Genomic DNA, 13,476 nt, shown 5'->3' on the forward strand with positions numbered 1-13,476 from the left:
GTTTTTGATGCTCCTATGTTTGGAATGTTTTATTTCTTTTTCAGATGCTTCCTATTAGTGTAAACAAATGCAATTTATTTCTGTATTTTGATTTTTGTATCCTGCCATTTTGCTGAAATTGTTGATTAGTTCTAATAGTTTTTGACTGATTGTCCAGGATTTTCTGTGTGTAGGATCATATCATCAGCAAATAATGACAATTTTACTTCTTCCATTTCAATTTGCATGCCTTTTATTTCTTTGTCTTGCCTAGTTGCTCTAGTTTGGACATCCAGTACTATATTGAATGGGAGTGGTGAGAGTGGGCATCCTTGCTTTGTTCCTGAGCTGAGTAATAAACACTTTTAATTTGTCTCCATTGTGTATGTTGTTATGTATGTATGCATGGCCTTTGTTAGGTTGAGGTATGTTCCTTCTATACCCAATCTGTTAAGGGTTTTTGTCATGAAAGGATATTGTATTTTGTCAAATGCTTTTTCTGCAGCTATTGAGATGATTGTGTAATTTTTATCTTTCATTTTATTGATATGATGTATTGTGTTTATTGATTTGTGTATGTTGAACCATCCTTAAATCTCAGTGATAAATCCCACATGGTCAGGGTGTATAATCCTTTTAATGTGTTCTTGAATTTGGTCTGCTAAAATTTTGTTGAGAATTTTTGCATCTGTATTCTATTGGAGATACTGGCCTGCAGTTTTCCTGTAGTACCTTTATCTGGTTTTGGTGTTAAGGTAATGCTGGCCTTATAGAGTAAGTTTGGAAGGGTTCCCTCCTCTTCAGTATCTTGGAAAAGTTTGAGGAAGATTGGCATTAATTCTTCTCTAAATGTTGTGTAGAATTCTCCAGTGAAGTCATCTGGTGCTGGAGTTTTCCGCATTGGGGGTTTTTTGGTTACTGATTTAATCTCTTGTGACTGGTCTGTTCAGATTTTCTATTTCTTCCCGATTCAGTCTTGGTATGTTTTATGTTTCTAGAAATGTATCTATTCCTTCTCAGTTATGTAAATGGTTGGTAATTGTTCATAGTAATCTCCTATGATTCTGTGTATTTCTGTAGCATCATTTGTAATCTCTCCTCCATTTCTAATTTTGAGTCTTCTCTTTTTTTCTTAGTCTAGCTGAAGGTTTGTCAATTTGTTTATCTTTTTTGGAGAACCAGCTCTTGGGTCTGTTGATTCTATTTTCTGATTTCTATTTCATTTATTTCTGCTCTGATCCTTAATATTTCCTTCTTTCTGCTAACTTTGGGTTTAGTTTGTTCTTTTTCTAGTTTCTTGAGTTGAAAGTTGTTTATTTATATTTATTATTTATATATAAGTAATTATATATAAATAGTTGTTTATATATTATATTATTCCTAACATATGTGTTTATTGCTATAAACTTTCCTCTCATAACTGCTTTTGCTGCAGCCCATAATATTTGATTTGTTGTGTTCCAGTTTCATTGGTTTTGAGATAATTTATTATTTTCATTTTGATATCTTCTTTTACTCGATGGTTGTTTCAAGTTTGCTATGTCTTAAAATGCCATTTAAGATGGCTGGCTCTTGGGTTATTGGGTTGCTTTGTTTTAACTTTAATTTCTAAAAGATTTAGAAACCAGAAATATATACATGTTATTTTTCTTTCTAGTTGCTTTTAAATAAGAAAATCCTTGGCTAATAGTGGCTTTTCACAAATCCGAATAATTTGGATAAATTCTACTTTATGCTACTGAAATCTCTCACCAGCAGTCTGCACATTTTTGTGCTATTGGCCAGGTGACCTTTAGTCAAAATATTTAACAGGTGTTCAAAACAGGAGTCTTAAGGAAGTGGACGAAGAGGCATAGAAAACAGCTTGAAGGGCCTCCCACTGTCTACATTTGGTACAATTTTAGCATTGTAAAGAAGGATTGCAGTGGAGTATTACAATTTTTTTTAATAAAAAGAATCCATGAATTCATAGATACTTTAAGAAAGAACTAATAAACACAGAAAGAATGATAGAATTAGGAGTATCACCATCTTGCAACTATTGATAAAATAAAATCTTCTGGCAAAGATCATCAGTGTTTAACCATCAGGTGAAAGGAGGAGAATGTGCTTTCACTGTGGAGAAACAGGTTACACAACACTGTAACCAGGCGATCACAGTGCAGAGTGTCACCAAAAGGTTCCAGCTGGTAATGTCTGCTTCCTCATTGAATGGATGGGAAGTACATCTATATAGAATTCTTGCCAAAAGTTTTAAATTTGAATCTAATTATGAGGAAATAGTCACACAGTTCAGATAGTGCTACATGCTATGAGAAAACTGTTCTAGACTCTTCAAAAATATCTTTAGGGAGACAAAAAAATATAGGGGACTTCTGTTCTAGATTAGAGACTAACAAAACCTGGCAGATGAATCCAACATGTGTTCCTTGATTGGATCCTAGATTAGGGGGAAAAACATTAAAGATATTATTGGAACAATTGGGGTAATCTGAATATGGGATGTATATTAGATTCTATTCTGTCAGTGTTAAATCTGGTTGTGATGTTATCATGGTCATGTGTGAGAAGGTTCTTTGTTCTTAGGAAAGACATGCTGAAGCTTTTGGGGTAAACTTAAGATCTTGTCATAAGATCAACAACTTTCAAGTGGTGCTCAAAAACAGCGTGTGTGTGTGTGTGTGTGTGTGTGTGTGTGTGTGTAGAGAAAATGTGAGCATGCAAGTATAGCAAAATGTTAGCAATTGATCAGTCTAGTGAAAGGCATATGGGTGTTCATAGTACTAACTCCTTCACTTTTCAATAGATTAAGAATGTTTTACAATGTATATTTGTACAAATCAGGCAATTTCATGAAAATTTTCCCATTTCTAGGTTCTCTGGAAAAACGGCAATATCGGTCAACCTTAGACCAGTGATCCTGCCTGTCAATAATTGATTGCCATAGTCGCTCCCCCTGTTAAATAGGGGGAGGGCTTTTTCAGTTTTCCAGTCTTTACCCTTCCCTTTTGCCTAATATGTCCACCTTCTTTTACTCATTGATATTACCTGCCTGGTGGCTAATTTGCATTTGAATATGTACCTATACATATATCCTTTGCAGATTTCCTGGGTGAGGTCAGTTGTACCACAGGTGGTAAGGACTTTTCCATATGCTAAAACTCTGGGGAATTATTTGGAGGCCTAGCACACGAAGTTAGCTCTGAATTTGATCCCCGTGTCAGCTGATGAGCTTCACTGGGTTGACTGAACATCCATCCTCACCCCCAAATGTGTATGTTAGTCATGTGGGACATCAGTTAAGAAAATGTAGGTGTAAAAAGTGTTCAAAACTTGCTATATAGGTGGTATAAATACTAAAATTCTCTTTCAGATTTAATGTGTTAAAAAATTGTTCTCTCTAGATTCTGTCAGTTGACACAGTCTTGCAAAAGTTTTGAATAAAGCCACTTGAGAAGTTTTCAATCTGACATGCCAAGTCTTAATGAAAAAACATTTTATGGAAACATTTACAGATGCCAATGCAGAAAGTAGTGTATAAACTTTAATTACCTTTGTAAGTTGTTCTATCCTGTGTTTAAGCGATTGCCTTCCTGTTACACACCCAGGGAGGGTACCAGCTCTAGTTGGATAATCATGGAGTTGAGCCTTCCCCCAAAATAAAAGAGCTATATCTGGCACAGGTTAGGACTCAGCTAGCCAGTGAAATGTCTCAAACACACAGAGAGAGGGAAAGGACAGGGACTGATGTAGGTCAAGTTTGCCAGGCAAGCGTATCTGTGTGATACTTGATCCATTTTTGTGGGGTTTTCATCCCTGTTTAATGTGATGTTCTTAAAAATACTAGTTGTGTTTGTCCAGTTCCATGTATAAATATGATTTTTGTGAAGTAAACAAGAATTTTCTTTGGGAATTTGACGGAAATGAACATAGAATCTCCTGGTATCTCAGTTAGAACCAACCCAGTTAAGTTGGCATTCCAAGAAAGTGGTTGAGAGAGAAACTTTGAGTTGACCTGGGAGTCAACGAAGGGATTGTATCTGGTGCTTTCTCTTTTCATTCAAGTCCCAGACCTAGCACTTCTGGGTTGTCCCTCTTCCTACTCACAGTGTTAGATAACTCTTGTCCAAAGAGGCCCATTTTTGCCTATGAGGGGATTAATGTGAATATTCCCAGTAGGATTTTGCTCAAATCTTGGGCCAGGAAAGAAAATCGTTCTTTCTCCTCAGTTCCAGAAATACCAACAAAAGCTCAGAGGAAATCATCCCCCGCCGCCATCCCATTTACATTCTCTGGCCATCCCTCCTGTCCAGCGGGGCACTCCACCTGCAAAAGGAATTCATCTCTCCTCTGCTCTTTCTCTTAAGGCTCCAGAATCTGTTGGGAGCCCAATTTCCCTTGAAAATATTTTCCTAGACTGGAAGGCAACTTCCCACAACATATGGTTCCGCTGCCTGCTGCTTTCTCTTTAGTGCTACGAGTCTGGTATTCCCTTGGCTATCTTTCAGAATTTCCAATAGAGTAACCACTTAACCAGCTAAATGGCTAGAGAGATCTTTGCATTTTTAAGCATCAGGATGATTGATACCTGAAGGTATTTCTGGAATATTTGTCCTTGGGGATTAACTGCATTGTCCCTAGATTATGTAAATGTATTCCTTGTGATTTTGTACATTTTTAATATTTGATTTTAACGCCATTAACTCTAGATTATAATCACTAAATGGAGGTCCTTTAAGCATTTAATACTTCTTTTGTATGCATTTATTATTCCTTTTTTCTCCGTATAGGTAATATTTTAAAAATAAGGGATAGCAGATTTTTTTTTTTATTATTATTGGAAAAGCAATTCAGCGAGCATTCTTAAACCAAACCGTCTTACCCCATCCCCATTCATTCTCGTTAGCATTGGTAGGCAGTGATTGCATATTTAACTCTTCCTCACTATTGAGTCATATTTTTCTTTTTCATCCAAAAGTATTTATTTCCATTCATTTAGTTCTTATATTGAGTATTTAGTGGTTTTAAGCCTCTTATCCCAAAAATGGGCATGACCAAAAGTTGCATATTTTCCATGCCCCTAGTTTATTATATATAATGTATTAAAGATAGTAGCTAAGTCAGCTCTTTGGCAGATCTGAGAAAGCATATTATGTTATGCCGGGCATATCTGTAAATGAGCCATGCGGATGAGAACTAGACAGAAGGTTTACTGAGAAATAATGCTGATGTCATTCCATTGGAATGAAGGGGCTGTTACAACCATAAATACATTCTATAGCTAGCAGCTAAGTGTCTAGCTCTATTTCTTTTCTAAGATGGAAAAAATGTGAAGCAAACCAAAGAAGTAAATTGTGTTTATAAAGGGGGATATTTTAATTAGTTTAGGCCTTACAGTTATTCAAACAGTCTGAACCTACGGTTCTTTTTGGAGCAAACACGAAAACCATTATTTGTGGAAAGTTTAAATTTCACATGACACATACTCCCTCTCTGTGTGTGGGTTGTTGTTGTTGGTTTGTTTTGTTTTTTTTCTTTTAAAAAAACGTATTTGCTTGCTGGTGTATTTTTGTTTTAACTCTCCCTTTGCTAAAAAATGCTTTATTTTCTTGGGAGAAGATTTGTTTTTGGGAGAAGAAACATGTAAGTTACTGAGCTGAAGCCCCCTTCCCCCTTTTTTGGCATTTTGAAATTGGGTGGTTCTCAGCTCATTGGGATATGTTTAAACCAGGGGCTTCCCACTTCACTCCTTTTTAAGACATTACCTGTCCCCAGAGGTGTCTGTATCTGCAAAACAAAATGCCCATTCTCTGTTTGGAGCACTGTCAGCGAGTACCCTGTGATCCTCCTCTACTGATCAGCAGTCTTCACTGCAAGGAAAAGGCTTTCAGATATTAAGAGGGTAGTGATGTGAAAGGTCGGTTGTCATGTCCATCCACGTCAGCCATGGTGGCAACAAAAAGCAGGTGGAAAATGATTTTAATCTGTTGGCTTAGTTCAGGGCAGCTTCAGTTCGAGGAGAAAGAAATACAAAGTTGGCCTCTAAGATTTGCCTCTGGATTAGTTGACTTGCTGCAAACCAGAGGGAAGAAGGCAGGCCTGATAATGAAAAGAACCTCGTCCTACAACCTTGTGCCAGAACCTGGCTTTTTTTTTTTTTTTTTTTTTTTTTTAAACTCCCCGCTCTTCTAGGACAATCTGCTTGCTGTTCAGTTGTCACACACCAGATTCTTTAAGGAGGTAAAAAGAGAAACAAACGAGACCTAGTTTTCTTTTTAACTTGATATAAAAGATTTCCTGAGGGCAGGTCACCAGAACTGTTCTTTCTGGTTTTGTTTATGAATTTTTGTGAGAGCATTAGCAACTGTTTATTTGTCCTTATTCACGAGATGGCATGTGTGTGCGTGAGCATAAGAGAGGGAGAGACAGAGCCACAGAGGAAAAGAAAGGGCAAGCAAGCGAAAGCTTGATCCAAACTCTGGAATATCCTGGATAGCTGAGCTCCGAAGCTGTTTCATGGAAAGGGTGGTAATTCGTAGACTTCTCTGAGGCATAGTTAAATCTTGCTTCGGGAGAGGTAGGCCAGGGTCGGAGTGAACTCAGTTACTTAGGTGGAGTTGTGAATTCTGGCATTTCATACCGGACTGCTAGCTTTCATGCGAGAGTTTATTTTACATGCCGTAAGTAACTGTCACTTTAGCTCAGTTCAACGGATTTTATTTTCACTCTTGTGTGTGCACATTGTATGCCTGGCATTTATTTACTCTCTCCTCTTAGTCTGGGGCAGCACAAATGGAAAAGCGTTCAGTAACTGTGGTGTGAATGCATTTTTCTCTTCTTTTTCCGTATTCACCATTTAGACTCTTGAACGAAAGAAAGAATCCGGTCTGGCTTTGAAACTGCATTTCTCCTGATACAATAGGCCAGTGATTGCCCCGTCACCGCCTTTCCTCCCCTCACCCTGCCCTTTTTATTTTTGATCGGCTCAGAATCCTTTGTTTATTTGGCTCCATTCATGGCCTACTTTTTCTTCCTTTTTTCACATACGTTCCCCCAGATCCAAAGGCCTTTGCTCTATTTATTTGACAGCTTTCTTGGAGATGGGGGGAAAAAAAGAAAGAAACAAGCCCAACAACCTAGGCCCTCTGGTAGGACCTGGGGGTGGGGGCGGGGGGGCGGTTTCCTGCTGCCACTTTCTTGCTTCCATGCACCCAGTGCAAACACCCACCACCCTCAGCTCTTCTCTCTCCACGTGCTCTCCCTCGTGACCCCCAGAGCCCTACTCATTTGTCGCCACACAGTCAAGGTTCTACTTGCTTTTGGGCCACTAGTCTGTGGCCCTGGGGAGATGGTGTCTGCTGGCTGGGCCTCTGTTCCCTCCTTTGTCGACAAAGACACCTGCCCATGTAGAGCTCAGCTCCCGAGGGGAAAACCATGACACACAAAATGGACTTTGGCCCTGCCCACTGCCATGAGGTGGAGTGGAGATGGTCCATCTTGCACAGGATGTTGTAGAAATGAGCCAGGGGATGGTGCCTCGACAAGCACGTACCTGGGTGCTCAGGAAGTGTCGGCTTCCCTCGCTATAATCGCAGACAGACTGGGACAGTCCGGACCTCCCTTTGGAAGTTGTTTTTATCCCAGTCAGGACCTTTCACTTGTATTTCTGGCTCTTACCTGAAACCCACTCTTTTCTGTTTTAAACAGATCCCCCCCCCCCAACGCCCCCCATCCAACCTCCTTTCCCATTTTTCCTTTTTCTGTCAAAAGCCTGACCATTTCTCCTGTCATCTGGGTTTGAAAGCTGGCAAGGGGGAGGGGCCTTCCATTTTTGTGGGACAAAGTGTGCCTTTTCACTCGTTTCTTTCATGCTCTATATCTGGTACGTAGTCCTGAGGATTCTTCTTTTGCCGAGCTCTTTAGTTCTTCCCCTCTTCTTTGTTGAATAGGTGATTATCTCCATTCTAGTCTAAACCTTTATTACCTCAAGGATAGTGTCTGGCTTCGGGCTTCTTGTCCTGTGTCAGTGCCGGCAGAAGGAAGCAGTGACCTCCTTCAGCTAGTTGTATGAATGTAGCTATTTATGTGAGTGTTTGAAACCATAGGGTCCAGCAAACTCTAGAATAACCAGAGATTCAGAAAGTTTTGTCTTTAACAACTGAACCAGTTCATTTAGTGCAACTGTGCTTATTTTATTTTATTTTGTTTTTTTTACTGACAGTTAACTTCTCAGATACACATTATTTATAGTTTCCTTAGTAGGAGCTTCCAGAAAGTGTGAGGGTATGTAGTATGTACGTGTTTGACTTATGGGTATAAATTATTATCTACATCTTAACATGAATACATGATTATAAACGAGGTTGTCATTTGGTCTTTTGAATGTGGAGTTGCTTTCAGTTGTAATTTAAACACCTGTATTGCCACCAGCCCATTTCTTTTTCTCACCAAAGTAGAGGTAAACACGTTCTACTAAATAGAATGCAATAGGAAAAAATGAACTGATCCTTTTAAAGTTTAGGTGGTGCCAGCTTGAAGTCTTATTATTCTTTACTTAGGCTTGGTTTACTTATTAAACAACAAAAATGCTATCTGATTCTTTACGGAAAATTTTGAGTCTATAGCATCACTGCCTTCCTGGAGTGTATATTTTAGCAGGAAAGACAAGTAATAGACAAGGGAACACATAAACAAGATTTTTAGATTTTGGTAATCAATAGAAAGGAAATAAGTAGGATATGAGAATGACTGGAGGTTGAGCAGGGGGTAGGGTTGAGGTGGGATTCTTTGAAAAGGTGACTTTGAGATTAGACCTGAGTGATGAGTATGAACAGCCCAGCGGGGGGAAGAGCTGGACCTCCTAACCTCTCACCCCCTAGTTCCACTTCCCTCGTCACCTCCAAATGCCTGCTTGTCTACAGGGTCAGCAAGGTGTTGGTTCCTGGGTAGCCTTCTAGAATGTTCTCTCTTGGGTTACCTATACCAGAGCCTATCACATGGAATTGCCTGTTGCTTTCATTTTCCCCCACTAGACTTGAACTCTTTGAGGGTGAGGACATACGCTTGGCAATCATGTAACTCTAGCATTTATCTCATAAACTAGGTTTAACAGTTAAATCTGTAAGTTCAAAATTAGATTACATCAAGTAGGTTGTGAAAGTCATGGGGTTCCTCCACAAAACATAGTCTTATGTTTAAAGTCTGTTATTTATCTTTTTAAATACACATTCTTCCCTCCCCATCCTCTCTACTTCAAGCACTTTTCCCCTTTTATTTCTAAAACAGTTCTTGCCCCACTGCAAAATCTCCCCACTTCCCCATCTTACTTAAAGATATCATCATCCATCCAGTTGTTCAAGCCAAAAACTGGGAAGTATCATTGATTCTTTTCATTCCTTCACCCTTGCTTATCATACCCAATCTTTCAACACCTATACCTCTAAAACCAGTTCTGTTCTCCCTGTCTTCGCTACCATCCCCAGCCCAGGCGAGCTCTGTCCTCCACCCAGACCAGCACAGCAATGTACTGACTGATCTTTCTGCGTTCCCTCCCATCTTCTGTGTGTCCATTATTTGTGCAAAGCCAAACAGCTCTTTCTAGACTTTAAAAAAAAAAAAAAAGACCATGTCAGTCCCTCCACATAAACACTTCAGGGGCTGCCCATTGAATTTAGAATAAAAATTGAACAAAAAATCTGAACTCACAGCCCCAGATGAATTGGCCACTGTCTCTTCAACCTCATCTCTTCGTTGCTCTCAGCTTCTAGCTGCTCCAGTCTCCTGCCTTCTTCTTAGGACCTTTTATTTTCTGTTGCCTGCTGCATTGTTAGATGGAACTCGGTGTTAATCTCATCAACTCTGTGAATATGTAAACCGGTATAGTGGCAAGTTAGCACAGCCACAGTGAAATCCCCACCCCAGCATCATTCCCGTTCCCGATTTTTCATTATCATATGCATGGTACCAAAAGTTTATGGTAACAGGCAACTAACTTCATGGTAGCTCTAGTTAAAGGCCTTGGAGAAGGGACTGGACAACCTCATTGCCTTCTACTGGTATTAACCGTTCTTTTTTTCTCTTTTTCCATGCAGAGTATGAGTTGGAAGTAAAGAGGGTGCAAGACATTCTTTCAGGAATAGAGAAACCACAGGTATGTCTTCTGGATTTCTCAGCATAAGTGACACATTCTTAAGCATTTCAAGTGTGCTTTTCTTTCACCACATAGTAGGTAAACAAAAGGGCCCCTTCCTATTGCTGGTTATTTATAAACTATGAAACAGTGTTGTTTTTAATGGAGCATGAAAATATAGAACAGCAGTCTTTCTATTCAGTCATAATCCACCAAAATGTCTTCTCTATTTAGATATTCTGAATGCAATTAGGTATTCTTCCCTACTTCTAAGGATACATATCCTTCCCCTCACACCCTCCCCACCACAGGTCCACAGAAGAGTTTTCTTTTGGTGATTTCCTTTAGCCTGTGTAAATGTAGTAATAATAATTTTTGAAAACCTCGGTGATTCCAAGTATTTTTCCAGGTAAATTTCAAAAAGGTATTCAAATATTAGCTGAGAAAAAGTAAGTCCAAAATATTGAGTGTAATGGCAAAAAGAAAAATTGGTAGGAATGGTGATATTGTGAGGTTTTAAGTTTGATTTTGCCAAATGCTTTGAAATTCAAGTGAAAAATTCAAAATGTTGACTCAGCCTTTCATCTGAGGTGAGAGAGCCAAAGTTCTTTGGATGTTTTCTGGCCCAACTGGGAAACCTTGGTCCTTCATGTGTTTCAGATACTGAGGCTTTTTAACAGAAGAGTTCACACATGCCTCAGGGTACACAGTTGAGTTTGACTGACCCTAAAAGCATGAGGAATGTTGGAGGACGGGGCCAGTAGGGAACTTGCAGAGCAGTGGGCCATCGGTGTTGGGTTGTGGAATTTGTCCTTACTCTGGTAAGGAGCAGGTAGCCATTGTGAGTTTTTGAGCAGAGAAGTTACATAGTGAGGGCTATACTTTCAAGCTGATGAAACAGTTGACAGGTGCACTGGTTTGAGAGGAGGATGAGCCCAGGAAGGCAAGCGTCAGGAATCTGTTCCTGCAGTGTCGGTAGAGGCTGTAGGAGGCAGAATTCAGGTGGCGGCTCCAGGCATGGCAAGGAGAGGTTGGATACTAGAGCCATGGAGAGATGTCAGTAAGGTGTTACCACGTGTCAGGTGTCTGGTGGCACAGATAGCTGGGCTCTCAGGCTTAGATGCCTCCACTGAGGAGTTGCTTCCTCTGAGAGTCTCCCTGGATGGCTGTCCCTGCCCATTAAGTAGGATTCTCCACATTACTTAGAACCACTGTTACTCCCCCAGCCTCACTGTGCTCTGCGTGTAGGTATGTAATACATTGTACGCCAGGTACTTGTTGCTGTGGCTGTCCCGGTAATCTGTGAGTTCCTCTAGAATGGGCTCGTGTCTGTGTCCTCTGTATATCTTCGGTGCAATTTTTAGACATACTGAGTTTGTTTCACTAGCAGGGCACCCAAAGAGGTAAACCCAGTGGGCAGTCGCGGGTGTCTGGTAGGTCAGTGCTGTGGAGAGAAGGGGGAACGAGACCTCAATCAGGAGATCACATCGCATGGAGTTACGGTTCAAGCAGAGGAGTGGGTGATAGCTTTGGGGCTGGGCGGGGGTGGGGTGGGGGTAGAGCATGGAGAGAGGTTAGAAAAGCTTGGGGGACAAAATCGTGGGAGAAGCTTACATTTGTGGTACAGCAGAATGAAGAAAACTCCATGAGGAGGACAGGAGTCATGATCAGAGTGCAAAGGCAGGGCAGCTGGCTAGTTGGCTGTCTCAGATCCAGTCACAAAACTTCATCGTCCAGTCTTGCTCTTGTGAACACACACCATGTTTGTCTTGAGTTATTCCTAGTCATTCCTTGACTGCAGAAGTGACAGTCTGTGTTTATTAGGATTATGTGGCTCTAGCAAGATAAGAGCACTATTTAAACGCATTCGTCCTTTCCTTGATTCAGCATTTATTAAGCACTTAACTCTTTATCCTTCTTAGAGCAAGATCAGTAGACCAGCTTATATGTAAACAGATATGGCATGAGCTGTAACATTGATAAGATTGTCATCTGAGTGGTCAGAAAGTCCAAAATGGGTCTCATTAGGCTCAAGTCAAGGTGTTGGCAGGGCTACGTTTTTTTCTGGAGGCTCTGGGGTGAATCTGTTTCCTTATCTTTTCCAGCTGCTTCTAGAGTTTGCCTTCATCCCTCGGCTTGTGGCCCCTTCCATCCTCCTATCTCCCTCTCTGACTTTCCTGCTTCCTCCTATCACTTAGAAGAACCCTTGCTATTACACTGAGCCCTCCCAAATAACCCAGGATAGTCTCTGTCTCACAGGATCCTTAAGTTAATCACATCTGCAGAGTCCCTTTTATCTAGCAGGGCAAAATATTCATAGGCTCTGGGGATTGGGATGTGGACCTATTTGGGGGGCCATTATTTCCCCCCTGGTCCCCACATAAACCTTGTCTGCCTGGTGATTGCCACCTCACCCTTCCCAGCCCAGTTAGTCATTTTACACATTTTTTTTTCCTCTGTCCCCTCCTCTCCCCCCCTGCCTCTCCTCCCCTGTCTCTGTCTGAAGTTCCTATTCATGATTGTGTCTTATTTATCTTTGTGCCTCTGGTAACTAGCACTGTCCCTGGCACATCATGAACCCTTAACCAATAATTGCTGAATAAATGTGGGGCCGACTGCAGTGGCTGCAGCTAGATTCTGGCAAGGGAGACAAATGCCTGAAGGCCGGCCGGCATCAGGTGCGGCTCGGCCTGCACAGTGGAGTGTGGGGACAGCCGGCGCCGGAGTGCAAGGCGGCAGCACGGGAAGGAAGGGCCCCTGCTGTGCAGTCTGGCCCTCTGGGCCGTTAACTGTCTCTGTGATCTTGGGGAAGTGACACAGGCTCCCTGAGCCTTGGTTTCCTCACCTTGGAAAGGTCGGAGAATAAATACCGCACGGGGCTCTCTGAGAAGTAAATTATCGTCGGTGTGTAGAGGACTTGGGATGGAGTGTGTGTCAGTAGCGTAAAGCATGTCATTATGCCAAAGTGAAACTCGCTGCCCCACTATGCGGTGGCAGGGGGGTGGCCCGCTGCTTTCCAGGGCAAGATGCAGTTGGCACTTGGTGAATTTGCTTTTTCCTTCAGCCACGTCGGATAACCCCTCTCAGTAAGAGGCACATATTTCTCTTTGCGATTTTGTAGATGATTTGTTTTGGGTGTAGAAACAATATTTAGGATTTGTCGATTCCAGCCGTCTTTCTAGGACTTAGGGCCCCCTGAATTAAGCAAGTCATTGGCTCTTCAGAAACCTAGATACTATAGAGACCCAAATAACTTAGTCATTGAGTAAAAACAGTATAAATTGACAAGGTAATTTGTCCTGAGACTAAGAATTAGGTGCCTTGGGATGCGCAGTCCTAGCCACTGCTATGTCACAGAAACAAGGTTG

At 41.1% G+C, this 13,476-nt stretch overlaps 1 protein-coding gene across 8 annotated transcripts in view; it reads left to right on the forward strand.

Annotated features, from left to right (window-relative positions):
- Positions 1 to 13,476, forward strand: part of FNDC3B (fibronectin type III domain containing 3B) — a 342,488-nt gene that overhangs the window by 235,354 nt on the left and 93,658 nt on the right. For all 8 annotated transcript variants that reach the window (XM_027587529.2, XM_027587528.2, XM_027587526.2 and 5 more), the window contains one exon: positions 10,071 to 10,129. In XM_027587529.2, coding sequence (XP_027443330.1) covers positions 10,071 to 10,129 — 59 coding nt within the window. The remainder of the gene's footprint in view (positions 1 to 10,070; positions 10,130 to 13,476) is intronic.

Source organism: Zalophus californianus, chromosome 1 (genome assembly GCF_009762305.2).
Source record: "Zalophus californianus isolate mZalCal1 chromosome 1, mZalCal1.pri.v2, whole genome shotgun sequence".
Classification (NCBI taxonomy): Eukaryota; Metazoa; Chordata; class Mammalia; order Carnivora; family Otariidae; genus Zalophus; species Zalophus californianus.